The sequence below is a fragment of the Lampetra planeri genome, chromosome 25 (genome assembly GCF_965212315.1).
Source record: "Lampetra planeri chromosome 25, kcLamPlan1.2.h2, whole genome shotgun sequence".
Classification (NCBI taxonomy): domain Eukaryota; kingdom Metazoa; phylum Chordata; class Hyperoartia; order Petromyzontiformes; family Petromyzontidae; genus Lampetra; species Lampetra planeri.
Genome location: NC_136131.1, coordinates 9,055,308 through 9,077,445, shown reverse-complemented (window position 1 = coordinate 9,077,445; position 22,138 = coordinate 9,055,308). Strand labels below are relative to the sequence as shown.

The window sequence follows — 22,138 nt, the reverse complement described above, 5'->3', positions numbered from 1 at the left end:
AGAGCCCGGTCACGGTGATGGAGGGGCACCCGGTGGCTCGCGCGCTGAGCTGTAAACCCACCGATTCTCAGCCGCGGCTAACATTCAGTGGCAAATCATATATCTGTGGCCCTGGGCACCACTGCATCACCTCCGCATCACTAACCCGCAGCGACCAGCATGGCGAGGAACAGCCAAATAATCCCTCGTGACTGACACGGCGTGGGAAGGACTTCATCCACCGGTGGATTGACGAACGGCTGAAAATAGAAAGGCAATTATTTCTTTATTACTACACATGGGACGCCGCGGTGGCTAGGAGATGTTAACTACCTCGCCTGGTATGCAGGAGGTCGTGGGTTCCGATCCCGACCCCGACGCCTGCTGTATATCTGGAGTTTACGTGTCTCTCTCTCTCATCATCATCACGGTGGCTAGGAGATGTTAACTACCTCGCCTGGTATGCAGGAGGTCGTGGGTTCCGATCCCGACCCCGACGCCTGCTGTATATCTGGAGTTTACGTGTCTCTCTCTCTCATCATCATCACGGTGGCTAGGAGATGTTAACTACCTCGCCTGGTATGAAGGAGGTCGTGGGTTCGATCCCGACCCCGACGCTGGTATATTTGGAGTTTGTGTCTCTCTTTCCCCGTGGTCGCGAGGTTTTTTTCCTCCGGGTCTTACGGTTTTTCTCACCACATTTAGAATCAACATCACGCGTTTAGAGTATTTGGCTGCTATACATTTCCACGTGATAAGCCACTTCGTTGGGCTATCACTTGTGGCCAGGTTGCTTCTGAAAAATACCTCTATAAGCTCCGTGGGCCTTGCCTGGCCAAATAACAAAACAATCTTTAGTTTCAGTTTACATGCTTACGCAGGAAAGTCTTACAGTCTCAAGACTTGTTATTCAACAAAGTGCTGGCAGACTTTGCCAGTTGAGGGCGATGTTGCTGCAGCCGCTGTGTGTGATCCCAATTGAGTAATTTGCACAAGTACCTGTTCGGCTTTGCGATGTTTGCCCAGTCAAATCGATACGAGTTGCATCGTGTATTGTGTTTTATCCATGGGAGCAATCCGGACAACCAGGAAAATCCGGTTGAAACTCGTGCAGAACACTCCACACGGAGAAGGCGCCCAGGACGCAAATCGAACCCAGGCCCTTCTTGTTGCGAGGCCTCCCCCATTGGGACGAGTCGTCTCCATGAAGGAAGAATCGGAATTAGAATCAATATTCAACCACTGGAGGAATCCGACAAGCAAGTAGAGCAATATCCAAACGTCGACTTCCCACCAAGTGGCACTCGTTTCATCCGACCCACGGAAGAACAAAAACGTAAATATTCCTTGCTCAAGTGAAACGTTGTCCGGGGGCTGTATAAGCAGTACAGTGTTAATCCCAGATTTAAAATAACAAAAAAAATCCCACCATGACCACCACCACCGCCACGTCATGATCAAGCGGGTGAGGTTCGTTCGGACGCTCTGTTCTGACAAGCTCGGTGGTGAGCAGCTTTGGTGGCAGGTTTGTTAGTAAGTTATTTAATTCCCTGTGCTCTCTCACCTGACACCAACTCAGTGTTCAAGCACCACGTGGCTTTGCACACAGGTGAGTCTATAACTGACACAGCTCACTCACCTGTGAGTTGTAGACATCTCACAGGTGAGTGTGTCTACAGCTCACAGGTGAGTGAGCCGTGTCTACAGCTCAGGCGTGTCCACAACTCACCAGGTGAGTGTGTGCCGTGTCTACAACTCAAGTGAGTGTCTACAATGCACCAGGTGAGTGTCTACAATGCACCAGGTGAGTGTCTACAACTCACAGGTGAGTGTGAGTGTCTACAACTGACAGGTGAGTGTACAACTGACAGGTGAGTGTACAACTGACAGGTGAGTGTGCGATGTCTGTAGCTCACACAGGTGAGTCTATAACGAACACAGGTGAGTGTGAGATGTCTACAGCTCACAGGTGAGTGTGAGTGTCTACAGCTCACAGGTGTGTCTACAACTGACAGGTGAGAGTGTGCGATGTCTGTATCTCACACAGGTGAGGGTGCCATGCGCCCTAGAGCTCACCTTGCGTGCGGCCCCACTACGAGGTGTCCACCAGATACGGCGAAGGAGGAGGAGGCGTCACGGCCATGCGACGCCACGGAATAAGGCAACAACACCACCGACTTCAGCCACTTCTCTCCCAACCATACCCCCCCCCCCGGCTTTGCAGGCTACGCCCGGATTTCATACAGGGTTATTGTTTTAACTGGAACTCGGAGAGTAAATTGAATTCCAGGCACTACTACAGTCGGGGGAATGTACGTCGGAGTGAGAGAGATCATGGGCAGATCGCGATGAGTCAAGATGCCACGGCTGCCGTGTGCCAGGCAACGCGACACAAAGCGAGGAGTGAAATAAAATCGCGAGACAAAGCCGGAGACAAAGCGTGCAGGAAGTGTGGCGGGGAGTTCGAGGGTTGCTCAGCTCAACATCACGCCCACACACACACAATCATACACACACAATCATACACACACACACAATCTCTCACAATCATACACACACATACTCTCACAATCATACACACACATACTCTCACAATCATACACACACATACTCTCACAATCATACACACACACACTCTCACAATCATACACACACATACTCTCACAATCATACACACACATACTCTCACAATCATACACACACACACTCTCACAATCATACACATACACACACACACACTCATACACACACGCTCTCACACACACTCTCACACACACACAATCATACACACACATACTCTCATACACACATACACTCTCTCTCACACACACAATCATACACACACACATACTCTCACAATCATACACACACACTCTCTCACGCACACACACAATCATACACACACCCACTCTCTCATAATCATACACACACATACTCATACTCTCACACATACACACTCATACACACACACTCATACTCTCACACACACTCTCTCTCTCACAATCATACACACACACACTCATAGTCTCACACTCTCACACACACTCTCTCTCACAATCATACACATTCTCTCACACACACACAATTATACACACACACACTCATACTCTCACACACACTCTCTCTCTCACAATCATACACACACACACTCATACAAAGACAAAGATCCCCCATATAGCATGTAACAGACTTTTGGGGCAAGTGCTGTTAGCGAGCACCTATGAAGGCCGGCACGGCACACGAGGGGGTGTCTACACATCGTACACATTGCACCAGGTACTAATTTGCGGCTTAGTCGACCTAGGGGAGGCCCAGGACCGGTTCAGATAATCGTCACCGGTGTTGGCCGTGAGCGGTAATCGAACTCGGGTTGCCAGGTTCATAGCGCAGCGCGCTATGAGCTACACCACCGCTCCCCACACACTCCCATACACAAACATACACACTCCCATACACAAACATACACACTCACATACACAAACATACACACTCACATACACAAACATACACACTCACATACACAAACATACACACTGACATACCACTCACATACACAAACATACACACTCCGATACACAAACATACACACTCCCATACACAAACATACACATTCACATACACACAAACATACACACTCACATACACAAACATACACACTCACATACACAAACATACACACTCACATACACAAACATACACACTCACATACACAAACATACACACTCACATACACAAACATACACACTGACATACCACTCACATACACAAACATACACACTCCGATACACAAACATACACATTCACATACACACAAACATACCACTCACATACACACAAACATACCACTCACATACACAAACATACACACTCACATACACAAACATACACACTGACATACCACTCACATACACAAACATACACACTCCGATACACAAACATACACACTCCGATACACAAACATACACATTCACATACACACAAACATACCACTCACATACACAAACATACACACTCACATACACAAACACACACACTCACATACACACTCACATACACAAACATACACACTCCCATACACAAACATACACATTCACATACACACAAACATACACACTCACATACACAAACATACACACTCACATACACAAACATACACACTCCGATACACAAACATACACATTCACATACACACAAACATACCACTCACATACACAAACATACACACTCACATACACAAACACACACACTCACATACACACTCACATACACAAACATACACACTCCCATACACAAACATACACATTCACATACACACAAACATACACACTCACATACACAAACATACACCCACTTACGTAATCGCTCTGCCTTTTACAAAGCCAAAGATCGACGTATAGCCTACACAGGCAGTTGGGGCAAGTGCTGTTACCGAGCATCGATGAAGGCCAGCAACGCTGCATGAGGGATGTGATGCTGCCAACGACACGCCCAGCCACCTTTGTCTCCCCAGGGTTTATAATAACGTATTTACGCACGGCACCAGATTACTCATTTAAGGCCGAGTCGAACCTAATCGGTTCGCACATCACTCGCCACCGATGCAAGCTTTGGGGAATCGAACTCAGAAAACCGGGTTCATGGTGCAGAGTGCGAACCACACCAGCTCGACCCACGAAGACACACATTCAAAGACAAAGACAAAGATCCCCCGTATAGCCTTAACAGACTGTAGGGGCAAGTGCTGTTAGCGAGCACCTATGAAGGCCGGAACGGTACACGAGGGAGTGGGTGGCCAACACCACGCCCGACCGCCTTTGTCTCCCCAGTAGCAATGTTTGCACACCGCGTACTAATTTCAGGCTGAGTCGACCTAGGGGAGGCCCAGGACCGGTTCAGATAATCGTCACTGGCGGTGTTGGCCGTGAGCGGGAATCGAACCTGGGTCGCCAGGTTCATAGCGCAGCGCGCTAACCGCTACACTACCACTCCCCATTACACCCACGCATACACACACACCGACTTACATTGACGCGGGCACACGTGTACACAAACGCAAACACACGCAAGCGATGTTTTCCACATACCAGGACGCCCGCACAGACCCGCACACCTGGCCTCAACATTGAGGCAGTCAAACCGAGCTCAAGGGACAACATTCAGCCAGCCACTCTTTCTGAACCCACCCCAGCCTCTCGACCTGTCCGTCTTCCTATCGGTCTACCCGCCTTTCTGTCTTGCTGCCCGTCTGTCGGCTTATCTAAATGCACATTTTCATCTTCTTGGTTCTTTCGGTAAAGTCACGTAGAAGGGAAATAATAATAGCAATAAAACATCATTAATTATAAAACATCATTTATTATATAAAACATAATTTATTATATATAAAACATAATAAATTATATATTCTTATTATATTATTATTTCCCTTCTACGTGACTTTACCGAAAGAACCAAGAAGATGAATCCCTGCAGTCACGAAAGCTTTAAATCGAAAATTGCACATCTTCATGTTTGTCTGCCTGACTAACCAACCATCTCGCCCCCCCCCTCCCTCTTACTCGTCTGTCTGTCTGATCACCGGCATCAGCCATAGCCAGCTCTACCTCCTTGCCCAAGTGCCTGGCTATGGGTCTATACACGTGACTGCCCAGCTTGTCTATCTGCCTTCCACCCTGCCTGCTTGCCAGCCATCCTGCCAGCCATCCTACCCACCTGCCCACTGCCAACCTGCCTATCTGCCTTCCACCCTGCCTGCTTGCCAGCCATCCTGCCAGCCATCCTACCCACCTGCCCACCGCCAACCTGCCTATCTGCCTTCCACCCTGCCTGCTTGCCAGCCATCCTGCCAGCCATCCTACCCACCTGCCCACCGCCAACCTGCCTATCTGCCTTCCACCCTGCCTGCTTGCCAGCCATCCTGCCAGCCATCCTACCCACCTGCCCACCGCCAACCTGCCTATCTGCCTGCAAATCTTCCAGCAATGCTACGACAAAAACCTTCCCACCTGCTCGTGCTTGCCCATCTGCCGGCCTGCCCACACACCTGCCTGCGTGCGCGCGTGCTCGCTTGCCAGCCCATCTGCATGCCTAAATTGCTGGCTTGTGTGCCGATATACACATCAGCCCTGGAACAGCTGCCCACCCTGTCACTCCGTTGCCTAACTGCTGAAACGTCTGGCTATGCCAAGAGCAAACCTGAAAAAGTAGCAACATCATCAATACCAGCTAACATCACACACGCCTCACCAAAGAGTAGCAGTTCAATACATCACATTAGGGGTGAGTTAATTAAATGTTTGACCAAATATAACAGGCTAATTTTTAAGTTGATCGTTTTATATGGCCCGCGAATGATGTTATAGAAATATCCAAATGTCCCTTGGCAGAAAAAAGGTCCCCCACCCCTGCCTTAGGTAGATTGTTGTCCTTCCCCGCACCTCCGATAAGCACGGTTGGCTACGTACGGTGTAAAAGAAGTTCAACATACATACACATACACAAATAAATCCGTAAATGAGTACCCTGCTGCGGTGTGCAGACCTCAGCATTGGCCGGGCAGGCATTGTTTTGTGGCCTCACCGTCCGTTTGTGCGCTCTGCCGGCCTGAATGTGCGCTCGCTAACAAACGCTCGCCACATCCGCCTGCAAACCGCCGCTAAACGCAAGGAACCCGGGTGTTTGCAGCTATGCAAGCGCACACGGGCAAACTGGCAGTACAGTGCCTGTTTATAATTCTCCCCTCTGAACCGTAGGAGCTGCCGTTGATAAGACTGCAAACTCAAGTGAAGTCGACCAAAAACAGCTCCGCGCCAAGAGAATTCCGACGAGGGGCTGGCGTCTAATGCGGTAGGGCGGGTGGACTCGGTGCCGGATTATCCTCGTAGCAAAAGTAGCTACACCACATGTAGTAGCTGCACATGTAGTAGCTACACATGTAGTAGCTACTAAGTAGCAGCTACTATGTAGTAGCTACTTTAACTACACATGTAGTAGCTACACATGTAGTAGCTACTAAGTAGCAGCTACTATGTAGTAGCTACTTCAACTACATATGTAGTAGCTACGGGCCCCGCACTTTCAAGGGCCCCGCGCTAAATGCTTTCAAGCTATCAATTCCGGTTCAATGCTTCTGCACTTGCTCTATTGCTATAGTACTATACCGCCTTCAACTTTTATGAACGACTGGGTGTTTAAGGTTAGCGATTTGTCATATTATCTGGCTGTATAGCAAATGAAAAAATACAATAATTTTACTGTGCAAGTAAAACATTTGTGTTTTTAATATTTACGTATTTATTTATTTTGGGCCCCTTTATAACATCATGCTACAGGGCAGAGGTGTGGACTCGAGTCATGTGACTTGGACTCGAGTCAGACTCGAGTCATGAATTTGATGACTTGCGACTCGACTTGGACTTGCACAACAATGACTTTGTCCCACCTATGAGATGTGGACTCGAGTCATGTGACTTGGACTCGAGTCAGACTCGAGTCATGAATTTGATGACTTGCGACTCGACTTGGACTTGCATAACAATGACTTTGTCCCACCTCTGCTACAGGGCCCTGCACTAGCTTAATCCGGCACTAAGTAAGGTCGGTTACCACACCACGTCTACATCTCTGAGCATTGGCGACGCTCGAATCTCCAGACAATGGGTGTCCTTGGGGGCAAAGGTTAATCCCTTGTTTCCATACATCACGTTTGTTTTCTACCCATGTCTCTGACTCTGCACATTTAGTATTGGCACGCAAAGTTGATCCCAGTGGCACGGCTAGCCCAACGATGACCCTGCATTTTTTAAAATATATAATTGTCGGAGGGACAGAGTAAGAAAACACAAAAGGGTATGTATATGTAGGGAAATTATTGAAGCCCGATTAGGGGTCAACATTATTAAATAACAAGAAGCAAGTGAGAACAGGATGGAAAATGCTTTTGGAAAATTCCATTCATTCGTGAAAAGCAACAGAGCACATTTATGATCCGGGACAGAAGTTTGCAATTTAAGGCAGCGTTCATTCTTAATGCAGAGAGATAAGCTACTTTAATAATTATTATCCCAAGGGCCGTCACGATGGCCGATGCCATCGCTTCCTTCCTTCTGCCTCATCCCACAGTTGTTTGCAAAGTCAGCGCCGAGCCTCCCCAGGGCCTCCTCTTGGTCACGTCACCACCATCTGGCTTGAGGGTCTTCATCTTGTTACGGTTGAAACGTTCTTCAAAGACCATGCTGACATACTCATCACCACCGCCACCATCTGGCTTCAGGTCTTCGCTTTGGTCACCAATCTCCGAATGCCGCTACAATGCCCGCCTCGATGATTTTCCCTCCTCCATCCTGAACACATATTTTATTAGGAAGCCACTGGAGCTATGCACTTTGAAATCGCGTAGATTTTAAACTAATTTCTTTAGAACTGCTTTTTGTGTTCAGTTTGTTGTCGTTCCCCCCACCCCCCACACCTCCGATTAGCACGATTGACTACGTATGGTGCGAATAAGCTCAACAACATACATACGCAACTGTCTCCTCTTCTCGACTACATCTGCCGCACGACGTTTTCTTTACATCCCGTTAAAAGTTAAATGCATCATAAAATGGCTTTTATTCGTCCAAGAGAACCTGGTGGAAAGTTTCAAAACGTATTTTTAGAAGAGGCTTGCTGCCTAGGGACGTTTGACCAACACCACGAATGAGCGTTTGGCTTCGCGTGGGAAGACATCCGAGTACCCACAACGCATACCTCATGACACTCAAAAAATCTGCACAGACGGATTCAAGAAACCCATCGCCGCACTGCCAAGGACCACAACGTCTGGTATTGCCGGCCAACGTCCCACCCAAGTAAACATTTTTCCAGACTCAAAGCCTGTTTAGCTTGCAAGGTCTTACAATGTCTGAAAATAGAGAGAGAGAGAGATGAGATGCATTCAGAATTATTTGATTAGGGTGTACGTGCGTAATGCATGCAATGTTAATTAAATTGTAATCAACATTGCAAGTATTACACATGCAACGTTAATTCATCTGTCACGCACTATTCAGGGCGGAGGAAATAATTAAGCCAAGTTACCACGAAGCATATCCTTTGGAATGCCCGCTACGCACTCCCTCCTTCGCTCTGTTAAATCTCGACCACGAGCCGTGTAAGGACAACTCGGGAGATCCGTCATTGGGCGCAGCATAAGAGATGGTGATATAGTGTTTTAGGAAGACGCTTAAATGCACGGGGTTTCATTGCTACAGTATTGTCACACAGCAGCACTGCACTCTCTGGATTGTTATTATTCTAAGACGCTCGGGAAAGAAATTAAGACGCGCCCCAACCTTGTTACCGGTGTCAAAAAAGTGGAAATAAATCTGGTCTCTCACATTCAAAGACCCCCCCGTATAGCCTTAACAGATTGTTCAGGCAAGTGCTGTTAGCGAGCAGCACCTATGAAGGCCGGCACGGCACACGAAGGGGTGGGTGGCCAGCACCACGCCTGGCCGCCTTTGCCTCTCCAGTGACGATGTTTAACACACTGCACCAGGTACTCATTTGAGGCAGAGTCGACCTAGGGGAGGCCAAGGACAAGTTCAGATAATCGTCACTGGTGTTCGCCGTGAGCGGGAGTCGAACTCGGGTCGCTGGGTTCGTAGTGCAGCACGCCGACTGCCACACTACCACTAACATACACTCGCACACACGCCGACTGAATTATAAAGCGCTCCCCTAATGTTAGCTCTAGAATTCAGGGTACTAACAATGGCAGTACAAATGAGAAAGGCAGTACGTGACAAAACAATAAAAAAAAACTCCACACATTTGTCAATAACAGTGGCCTTATAAGAAAATATATTATCATAGGCGACGTTTTTGGCAATGGCTCTTCTTCACGGCACACACATAGAATCATAAATAGGATCACACACACACTCACAAATGGATGCATAGAGCTACATTAATAAGTAGCATTCTCCGCAGAAGGCTTGTAATTACCAAACTCCCCTGTTAAGCAGAAGCTCAATATCATGGAAACGCTTGTTGTACACAGGGATGGCTGTTCGTCTCATCACCATCACCACCACCATCACCTTCATCATATGGCTTTAGATCTTCCCCGTCTACACCGCACTCACGTGATACGTACGTCCGTCCGTTGAACTTCTTTCGCACCGTACGTAGCCAACCTTACTAAGCGCCGGTGCGCGGGAAGGATGTGAAAAACGATGCCCTCCCTCCCTGGGCCACCCGTGCAGTCTCGCGACCTTCACCACCAGCCTCTGGCTCGAGATTTCCTCGTTACAATCGACACGTCCTTCGAGGACCACTCTTGCAGTTTGATCACCACCGCTGCCATCAATGGCTTGAGTTCTTCCCCGCATTTTGGTGCGTAAGTTGAACTTCTTTCGCACCGTACGTAGCCATCCATGCTAATCGGAGGTGCGTGGTGGTTAGAATACCAAAAGGTATGCCGACCGCGATATATACTGCACTGCGTGTTCCGTCGAGCTATGCACCGATCTGTCTAATGGACTCTGAACGATGTGGGCCTGTTATTCTGCACGATGCACCACATCAATGATGATGTTTTAGCCCTCCGTGTCATATTCCGGGGTGGTGGGGGTTGACGCAGAGGTTAACATAACACGGACGCTGTGAAGGCGGCTGTCACCCCACGTTCGATTCCCGGCCACGTGCGGCTAACGAAGAGACGTCGGGACCCGTCATGTGATTCTTCACCGTTCACCAAGCCGCACTGACCAGCGTGGTGAAGTATGGTCAAGTGAGCCGTTAATTACCCACACGGCACGAGGGAAATCCTGCATCCAGCAGTGGATCGACCAAGGCTTTGTGTAAGCAAAGCACCATATATGATTTGCACCACATATAATCATTACCATGATTATGTTTTAGTGCACTCGAATTGACATGCAATGATGATGATCATAAACACGTCATCCCCCCTCTTTATGAATATGCGGTAAACCAATCTTCCACAGTGACGATGATGATGATGATCTAATGACGACGTTGATGATGATGATGATCCAGTGATGATGTTAATGACGAGTGGCGCATCCCCGTAAACACAACCCTCCACAATGACGACGTTGATGATGATAATGATCCAGTGACGATGTTAATACAATGATGATGTTTGATGATAATACAATGACGGTGTTTGATGATGATGATCTAATGACAACGTTGATGATGATGATGATGATCCAGTGATGATGTTAATACAATGATGATGTTTGATGATAATACAATGACGGTGTTTGATGATGATGATCTAATGACGACGTTGATGATGATGATGATGATCCAGTGACGATGTTAATACAATGATGATGTTTGATGATGATAATAGAATGACGGTGTTCGATGATGAATGGCGCTTCCCCCGTGAAACTCCCGACGGCAACGGAGTATACGTGCACACCTGTGGATCCGAGCTCGCGTACCTCTTGCGCCTTGCCTCTCACCACCACGGGCCGCTCCCTGAAGCGGTACTTCACCTCCAACGAACGACGCAAGCCCCGGTTCGACATCCCGACCCGGGCCCGGGCGGTCTCGGCGTGCAGAGGACGACCTCGGGACCGGCGCTCGGTCATCCACTCCCTCCCTCGACCGCTGCCTCCCACCACTCACCCCCCCCCCTCTTCCTCCTCCTCCTCCTCTTGGGGTCGATTCCCCCCCCCCCCGACTCACACCCCCCCCCAATCCCCCAACAAAAAATAAAAGCCCTCGCCAGTCGGATGGTTGTTCTTCATAGATGGGTAAAAAAAAATATTTCTTTTGAAAAAAAAATATGAATAAATTGCTATCCAGACCAAACCCCACCACCAACTACCACCACAACTACCACCACCACCACAACTACCAGCACCCCCGCAGGGTCCAAAAATGTTACCATCCGCCCAGCCACCCGCCAAAGCAAACAACAATAATGATGATGATGACAACAATCAATTATCCGTCCCAGGCAGCAACGAGCAATTACGCAAATTATCCTGGGAGTAGTATTTGCAATGTTTTCTCGCGAGAAAATGAATTAAAATATGTACACGGCCGGGAGAAATGTCAGAAAGATGTGCGCTGTGTGTGTGTGTACTGTGTGAGATATTTGTTAGCTCACAGCGACTTGCCCCAACAGCCTGACAAAAAAAAGCCTAAACGGGGGATCATTGCCTGTTGCATACTCACGTGTGCGTGTGTGTGTGTTAAACCTATGCATGTGCAATAACAAACAAACAAAAACAAGCCTTTCCTAAACAAGTTGCAGGATCTTGAGAGGCTGGAGGCGGCTAGGGGAGGCATTGCATCCAACAGTGGATTGCCCGTGGCCGGTGACTCTGCACGCGCCTCCGACACCGAATTGGTGCCTCGTGCCGTCAAGAGCAGAGCGACGGACTACCGGCTGGTTCTTTGTTGTTGTAGTTTTTGTCGGAGGCTTCGCAGTCGCAGACCCTGCCTGTGGCATCTATAGAATATATATATGCGAGCGCGCGCGCGTGTGTGTGTGTCTGTGTGTATGTGTCTAATTTTCACCCACAGCTGCAAGCAATTTAGGCAGTCGAGTCGAGTGTGGTGGGGGTGGGTTATAGGAGGGCAAGGCAAACCAGAGAAAGGAAAGGCTCTCAGAGCGAGACATTCACAGCTACAACGCTGAGACATGAGGACATTGACAATAGCACAATCTTTGCAAGACGTTATAATATACCTGGGCGAATGTGTCTACATCACGATCGTGTACGGATATCCACATTTGCATTGAGCTTCTGAGCATACTGTATTGCCATACACACGAGAATAAGAACAGCCCTTTGTCTATAAACTACTGCATGCAGGTTGGTCTCATGGAGGTTGCAACATCATTCATCATCACCGTTATTATGGAGGATTGCTCAGCATCATCATCGTCGTGCGGCATGTCATCTGTATAATCGCCATCATCAATATCATCATCATATGTGGCATATCTCAGAGTGCGCTGAACCATGGTCATCATCTGTGCTACGTCATAGACTTCACTTAACAGCCCTTGTTCAAATCCACAGTTGCTGGATGAAGGCCTCTCCACGCAGTGTTGGTGTGACCATACTTCACCACGGTGGTGAGTGCGGGTTAATAAAGGGGATAATAGTCGCATGTCCGACTGCCATATCGCCGTGTCGCAGCGAGGCATGGACGGGAGTTGTTTGGCAAGTGACGATCGGTGTTTTTTCCACCAACCCTGCCGCCTTCCAATTGCTGGCCCACATTTCGATTTAAAGCTTTCGTGACTGCAGGGATTCATCTTCTTGGTTTTTTCGGTAAAGTCACGTAGAAGGGAAGTAATACAATAATAAAAATAAAACATAATAAAATAATTCTCACGACGTTTTGGCTACAACGCAAGCAGCTATCTTCAGGTGAAGAATGAGGCACTGCCAAGCTTGGCATTCTTCACCTGAAGACGGCTGCTTGCGTTGTAGCCGAAACGTCGTGAGAATTATTTTATTATGTTTTATTTTTATTATTTTATTACTTCCCTTCTACGTGACTTTACCGAAAAAACCAAGAAGATGCTGGACCACACTTGATTCAATATAGTCCCGCCTATGGCAACTCCTGGGCTCACACGAACACTTTAATGCCGAATGTCCCAACGTGTAGTACGTAGCCCTCTTAAACGTTTTTGCTTTTCAATGACATGCTGGGATGTACGCTGATTTCTGAGATTGCTTTGCATTTTTTTCTCCTCTATCCCCCTTTTTCCCCTCCCCCACGCCACTCCCCTCCCCCACTCGGGGTCAACCTTCAAAAACAGCATTTTAAGCTCAATGAGCCTAGCCCCCGCGCCCCCCCTCCCCGTGAACAAAAAATTAACCCGTAAAAACAAAGTTTTTCACTATAAATCCTTTATATGCGTGGCATCGGTTTTATTTTATTATTCATTTCTGTTTTTCTTGAGTAAGAGTTTCATTTTTATCACATTGGTATTTTAAATTAAATATGACAAAAAAAAATTCCCTAAAAAATGGAAAATTTAGGAAAAAAATTTTCACGAAAATAAATTGTCACGCACAACGAGTCTGTGTGCAAAATGTCAGCTCGATTGGATCACGGGAAGTGGGTTAAAAAACGACCGAAAGATTTGCACGGTCGTAAGCGCGCAAAGCAAGCAAGCAAGTGAACTTAATATAAAGGATTTAAAAATAAAATAAAACGAGGCACGGGTCAGCCGCCACCCATGAATGAACCGGTGAACGAACGAATCTCAGAGACTGTTTCATACTCACGGACATCATATTCCTGGCTGGTTTGAGCCACAGATCCGGACCGCGTGTCTTCAAATCATCACCTCCGCAGCAGCTGATCGGGATTACAATGGGAACGATTTTAGCCGATTGGCCACTGATTTATGGACACTCTCAATCATGACGTCATCATAATCTCATCATCATAATCTCATCATCATAATCTCATCATCATAATCTGCACGTTCTTTGGATGTGACCGTCTGTACATCCGGCCCTCCCTCCCTCCCTCTCTCCCTCCCACCAATCAGCCAGCAAAACGTAGGGTTTTTATTATGAGACTGAATAATATAAGACATTCATTTCTGATGCTGCTGCTGCTGCGTTAGCAGTGGTGCACAAACACAGATATAACAAATGACTTCAACGAATTCATTCAATACTCATTGAACAAATGAAGTCAATCAATGCAACAAATTCATTCAATAACACCCCGACTTGAACGGGGAAATATATATATATAAAACAGTCAACACTTTGGGAAATGGCCCTTCTTAATAGCACCTTTTTTACACGATCACCAGCGCGGTGAAGTATGGTCAAATAACCCCCAAGGTGGGGAGGGGAGCCCCCCCTCCCCACCTATGGGTGAACATATAAAAGGACACACAGTCGAGTACAATGCACGCTTCATTGATTTTGCATGGGCTGGTCAATATTGACTGAACGCCCCTAGGCATGAAACTTACTCCCGTCGTCTCTTCCCTGTTTATTATCACAAGATAAGATTTCCTGCCCATATTCTGCAGTTTGTTTAAATGTAGTCCAGCTCCCTCCCCCCCACCACCACTTGGCATTGTGTAAACGTACTGTATTTAACACACACATGTTGAAAATATATTTTGGAATAGAGGTACAGTACGATGGAGTGGCCAGGATAACGTCTGAGCCTACGTAGGGGAGGCCCAGGACAGGTTCAGACATTCGCCACTGACGGTTCCCGTGTAAGCGAATCGAACTCGGCTCGCTGGGTTCATAGCGTAGTGCGCCAACCATTGCACCACCGTTCCCCCCACTCACACACGCACACAACATACAGAACACTTGTAGAATAAGCACTCCGCCTTTGTGTATTATGCAAAAATCATCAACAGTTCCTGGAGAACGGCATCGTACGTGCTCTTTGTCACATATACAAAGACAAAGATCCCCGTATAGCCTTAACAGACTCTTGGGGCAAGTGCTGTTAGCGAGCACCTATGAAGGCCGGAACGGCACACGAGGGGGTGGGTGGCCAGCACCACGCCCGGCCACATTTGTCTCCCCAGTGGCGATGTTTACACACCGCACCGGGTACTCATTTGAGGCTGAGTCGACCTAGGGGAGGCCCAGGACCGGCTCAGATAATCGTCACTGGTGTTGGCCGTGAGTGGGAATCGAACCCGGATCGCCAAGGTTCGTAGCGCAGCGCTCTAACAGCTACGCTACCGCTCCCCACACACACACATCTACACACATACACACACACATCTACACACATACACACACACTCACTCACACACACTCACTCACACACAGACAATAGTATAGGCGATGAAGGCAGTTGGGTCAATTGCTGGTACCCGCAGTCCCACGCCCGCCCGCCCGCCCGCCTTTGTCTCCCCGCTGCTGATATCTACACACCGCAGCAGGAACTCGTTGATGTAATGCTGAGTCGACACACAGCCAAGCACGGACGTTAACATAACAAAGACAACGATCACCCGCATAGCCTTTACATACTGTTGGGGCAAGTGTTACTAGCGAGCACCTATGAAGGCCGTCACTGTGGCACACGAGGTGGGAGGGGGGTGGCCAGCACCACGCCCGGCCGCCTTTGTCTCCCCAGTGGCGATGCTTTCACACACAACGCACCAGGTACTCATTTGATGCTGAGTCGACCTAGGAGAGGCCCTTGACCGGTTCAGATAGTCGCCACTGATACGTGCACTTGAATTCCCACACACAGCCACGTTCCTACTGCATAATGGCGATGTAGCGCCATAAGCGTGTGCCGGCTAACAGCGAATGCGTCCCCCCCCCCCCCACTTTGTTCTTTCTCGATGAATGAGTTGCCTATGATGCCTGCCGTCACGACGTCTCTACGATACATTAACCCGCACGGTGATGACACTCGGGCCCGGCGAGGAATGCGGCCCGGAATGTTGGGGGTGACCTGGCGGCACTGGAACTCTCACAAGGCGAGCAAAAGGAGGAATCGTCGACTGTCGAGGCAAAACACAACAACCCCCACACCCCCCAAACCTGGGTATAGGTTCGAACTGAGGCTTAGTGTGGCACTCGGCACGCAGAGCAATACTCACAAGGGCAGGACTTCCTTCCAGTCAGGTCAGTCGTGGTAAGCGGCCCGGATAAAATATATATTTCCACACCCAGAACACCACCACATCCAGTATACCTCTCAGAATCAGAATATCATGATCATGATCTGTATTTATACTGGAGGAATCCGATGAGCTATGAAGCTTTTTTTGCACAGATGTCCAGCACTGTGGTCACGTGCATCATATCCCAGTGTCTCCAAGCGACTCGCAACATATCCTGCGAGAATTCGTAAACCCTCTTAATCTTTACAGGGTTTAGGCTCAGACAAAAGTTCAATCCGACATCACGTGTACCAATTTTCAAATGAATGCCTTCCTTGTTATCAACAAAAATAATTGTGCCAAATAGAATGGACGAATCTAAATGCACACGTCCTCCTGAAACACATATTGCTAGTCACGGAGAAAATAAACCTCGCTCGAATCCTTTACAGAATGCATTTTAAAGTGGAAATAATGGACGTACACGTGACAGATTCCTTCCCATTGCAGTTGCAAAATGTGATCGGCTCAATGTGCAGGAGCGAGATGGATCTTGGTGGCATCGCAAGACCGTGAGGCAGAGGTCGCAAACGGGTTTTAATTCCTTACCCGTACCCGGCCGCACCAGCGTCACAAACGGGTACCCGTACCCTGCCGGGTACGGGTACCCGTTCCCTACCCGTACCCGTACCTTACCCGAAATGAGTGACAAACGGTTACTCACCAGTGACTCACGGCCTACCCGTACCCGGCCGCACCAGGGTCGCAAACGGCTACCCGTACCCGGCCGGGTACGGGTAGCCGGGTATCGGGTAGGGTACGGGTATCGGGTACCCGGTTGCGATCTCTGCCGTGAGGGCTCGCGACCGCTTGGGGAGGGCCTTCATCCAGCAGTGGATATACTAGGACTCATGATGATGATGGATGCCGATCAGGACGTTGCAGGAAAAGTGAACGCGTAAATCACTACGCAGTAGTAGCATTTACACAAAAAAAACAATTGGATACTGGATTGTGATAATTAACTGGCTTAACTTTAGACGAAACTAATTTATTTGGTGATGCTACTGCGTCGGGCAGTAGTGCACACGCGCAATTATCCTCCGAAAAAACTCAACACATTCACAATGACACTGTGACCTTTAAAAGGAGAAAAATATATATAATAGCTGACGTACCGAGTCTTACAACAACAGCGGCGTGGTCTTTTAAGGGAGAAAAATAATATATCATTGGTGACGTACACTTTGATTCCAATCTTAGTCTGTAACAGCTTCTCTGTCAATCCAATGGATTTTCTGTTTGCACATAGTCACTTTAAGATGTTTTCTTGTTCATGTTTTTGTTTTTTGTTTGTTGCGGTTGCACCCGATTCAAGAGCCGAATGGCTCACAGGGCTATACCTAATAAATGAACTTTGAACTTTGCTGGAGCAAACAGGTCACTCCACAGTTCCTCTCCTTGTTATACAAGTCCGAACCTGGCGATGACATTGCAATGCACGCTATGGACACAATTTTATTCTCGAAAACCCGTTCGGTATATCCATGAAGTTTCACTCACAGGGTCGCTGCGGTGGCGAAATCTTGACTACCTCGTCCGGTATACAGGAGGTCGTGGATTCGATTCCGACCCTGACGCCTGCTGTTTATTTGGAGTTTGCGTGTCTATCTCCCCGTGGTCGCGTGGATTGTCTCCGGGTCTTCCCTCCACATTTGGAATTAACATCACGCGTTTAGAGTATGTGGCTGCTATACATTTCCACTTCGTAAGTCATTTAGTTGAGCTAGAATTTGTTTTAGAGCCAAGGCGCTTCTGAAAAAGAGCTACGTAGTTCAGTGAGCCTTACCTGGAAAAAAATAAAAAATAAATAGTTTAAGCACTAGTTTATATCTTCTTGGCTCTTTCGGTGAAGTCACGTAGAATGGAAATAATAAAATAATAAAAATAAAACATAATAAAATAATTCTCACGACGTTTTATTATGTTTAATTGTTATTATTTTATTATTTCCATTCTACGTGACTTTACCGAAAGAACCAAGAAGATGAATCCCTGCAGTCACGAAAGCTTTAAATCGAAATTTTACACTAGTTTATACATTAGCATACTCAATTGGACCTCTTTCTCTCTCCTTCCAAAGTTGAACTCGGACTCGCTCAGGAATGTGTAGACCTGGCACACAAGAGCCACCACTTGAGAAGTTAAAATGCTGCCCCACACCCCACCTCCCCTTTCAACAACAGCAGCGGCGGCAGAGTTGGAAGGGTAAAAAAAACTTCCACAGTAAACAGAGGATGGAGATGGGCAAAGTGCACTGCACACCAACACACGGCTCGATGGCTAGAACCGTAACACACACACATCCTTAGCTATCGTCTCTCGCACGCAACGCACAAACGCAGCCGTTTATTCAAATCGTGGTCATATTATTACGATAGGCAGTCTCATCCTGGGTTGATTTGTGATTGCAGTCATCAGTACAGCATAGCTATTATTGCCGAACTGCTGTACACACACACACCTCAGTGGGAATAGCTGTAGACACGCACACACGGTGCACGGCAGCCTTGTATCAGACTTCCAACTTTGACACATTGCGGCCATATTATTTGAAGACAGACAGAGAACAATGAGACTGGCCAGGTTTGATCGTTATTATGAACCATGAGTACAGCATGGCCATCATATTCTAGGTTCTTTCGGTAAAGTCACGTAGAAGGGAAATAATAAAATAATACAAATAAAACAATAACATTCTCACGACGTTTGGCCATCGCTTCCTACACACACCTGGTGACTACATCTCTACCTGTACACTCACCTGGGTGTCTACATCTCTACCTGTACACTCACCTGGGTGTCTACATCTCTACCTGTACACACACCTGGTGTCTACATCTCTACCTGTACACACACCTGGTGACTACATCTCTACCTGTACACTCACCTGGGTGACTACATCTCTACCTGTACACACCTGGTGACTACATCTCTACCTGTACACACACCTGGGTGTCTACATCTCTACCTGTACACACACCTGGGTGACGACATCTCTACCTGTACACACACCTGGGTGACTACATCTCTACCTGTACACACACCTAGGTGACGACGTCTCTACCTGTACACACACCTGGATGACTAGATCTCTACCTGTACACACACCTGGGTGTCTACATCTCTACCTGTACACACACCTGGGTGACTACATCTCTACCTGTACACACACCTGGGTGACTACATCTCTACCTGTACACACACCTGGTGACTACATCTCTACCTGTACACACATCTGGGTGTCTACATCTCTACCTGTACACACACCTGGGTGACTACATCTCTACCTGTACACACACCTGGGTGACTACATCTTTACCTGTACACACACCTGGGTGACTACATCTCTACCTGTACACACACCTGGTGACTACATCTCTACTTGTACACACACTTGGGTGACTACATCTCTACCTGTACACACACCTGGGTGACTACATATCTACCTGTACACACACCTGGGTGACTACATCTCTACCTGTACACACACCTGGGTGACTACATCTCTACCTGTACACACACCTGGGTGACGACATCTCTACCTGTACACACACCTGGGTGACTACATCTCTACCTGTACACACACCTGGGTGACGACATCTCTAGCTGTACACACACCTGGGTGTCTACATCTCTACCTGTACACACACCTGGGTGTCTACATCTCTACCTGTTCACACACCTGGGTGACTGCATCTCTACCTGTACACACACCTGGGTGTCTACATCTATACCTGTACACACACCTGGGTGACACACACCTCTACCTGTACACACACCTGGGTGACGACACCTCTACCTGTACACACACCTGGGTGACGACATCTATAGGTGTACACACACCTGGGTGTCTACATCTCTACCTGTACACACACCTGGGTGACTGCATCTCTACCTGTACACACACCTGGGTGACTGCATCTCTAGTTGTACACACGCGACACGTCGCAAGAGTCCCGCGATGCTGGACAAGACCGACGGTGCAGTGGTAGCCAAAGGAAGGAATGTGCTCGAGTGGACATCCCGCACGGAGATGGAGCCGATGAAATCAACTCGCGTTGCAGGCGCTCAAGACAGATTGCTCCATCATCGCAGGCCCGTGCGAGATGGTGAAGACGTGTGTGTGTGTGATCGTGGCTGTTGACTATTCCGAAACGCGACCTTATTTCTCGAATGAACTCCCCAACCATTGTCTGGTGATGACGATCGTGATGATGGCAGTGCCGTGGTGGGGATGACTTGCCACTGTCGCGGGAAGGCGGAATGTCAACTGCAGCCTCCCAATGATTAACGCTCATCATTAAGGACCCAATTATAGCTAACGACGCCTGCCTATTACAAAGTAGAGTTTCTTGTCTTGACAGGTATACGTGTACTGTAATGTCAGCGTACGTACGTGCAGGTGTTCACTTACTTTTGTTGAGAACTTTAAACTCCTTGCCCCAAGCTCATGAACGCCTCCGAACAAGAAGACAATGTAACAGCTTCAGAGAGCTCGCGAAAGGGCCAGATAGTTGTTTTAAAAGTTTAAATGGAACACGGCTAAACTTAAAAAAAACACACACACATCGCCAGTTTAAAAGAAAACGATGAACGTGGTTGTTGTTGTCGATTCTCGCCGTCGCTGTTGTTGTTGTTGCTGCTGCTGCGTGTCAAGGAAGAACTGCGTGAGAGAGAGAGAGAGCGCCTGCATCACCTGTGAACTGCACCACACCTGGGCAACGTGACAAGCCAGAGGGGAGCGACAGCCCCACGGCGGTGACGTCACCACTCGGAGCTGCACCACAGACAAAGATGCCCCGTGTAGCCCCTAACAGGCCATTGGGGCAAGTGCTGTTAGCGAGCAGCAGCAGCAGCACCTTTGGAGGCCGGCACGAGGGGGTGGGTGGCGGGCACCACGCCCGGCCGCCTTTGTATCTCTCGGTAGCGACATTCACACACCGCACCAGGACCTCATTTGAGGCTGAGTCGACCTAGGGGAAGGACACATGGACCGGTTCGAATGATCGTCACTGGTGTTGGTTGCGCAGCGCTCGGACCTGCACCAATACCAACACAGACGTCATTCGCCACTCAGTGACGGTGACCACGGCGTCTGTGCCAGGCCAGGTGCACTTTGAGGCCACGTGAAGTGTCGAAGGCTCTCTGCTGACAGGAGGTCACGGGACAGACTCAGCAGGTGCCATGGGTTGACTGAGATGACCGGTAGATGCACCAGCTGTGCCAACTTGCTGCGTTTTATCCGCCCGGCGCTCCGCTCGTTGTTGTGAGCGTCGCTCCTCTGCCCTCCGTTGTTGCTGGAGGGCGACTGCCTCCAACTGCCCAGTAGCAGCAGCGTCCTTCACGAGCCTCCTCCTCCACAGAGGCCGATCTTGACACCGCTGGTACCAGTCATCGGTAAGTCCACTCAGCTCCACATCCTCCTGTACCACATCACTCCATCTCTTCCTCTAGCCCGTTTAGCCCCCTCTATGCGGTCAAACAAAAGCTGTT

At 48.4% G+C, this 22,138-nt stretch overlaps 1 protein-coding gene across 3 annotated transcripts in view; it reads right to left on the bottom strand.

Annotated features, from left to right (window-relative positions):
• The window catches only part of LOC144727420 (apoptosis-stimulating of p53 protein 1-like), a 67,402-nt gene extending 46,016 nt beyond the window's left edge, over window positions 1-21,386 (bottom strand). Inside the window, exons 1-2 of one of the 3 annotated variants that reach the window (XM_078606239.1) lie at window positions 21,060-21,386; window positions 14,259-14,331 (exon numbers count right to left, since the gene is read on the bottom strand). In XM_078606239.1, coding sequence (XP_078462365.1) covers window positions 14,259-14,267 — 9 coding nt within the window. In that variant the 5' untranslated portion in view covers window positions 14,268-14,331; window positions 21,060-21,386. Of the gene's footprint in view, window positions 1-2,055; window positions 2,177-14,258; window positions 14,332-21,059 lie in introns of those variants that run through there. The other 2 variants (XM_078606240.1, XM_078606241.1) reach the window with 2 other exon arrangements.
• Between the last annotated feature and the right edge of the window lie 752 nt (window positions 21,387-22,138).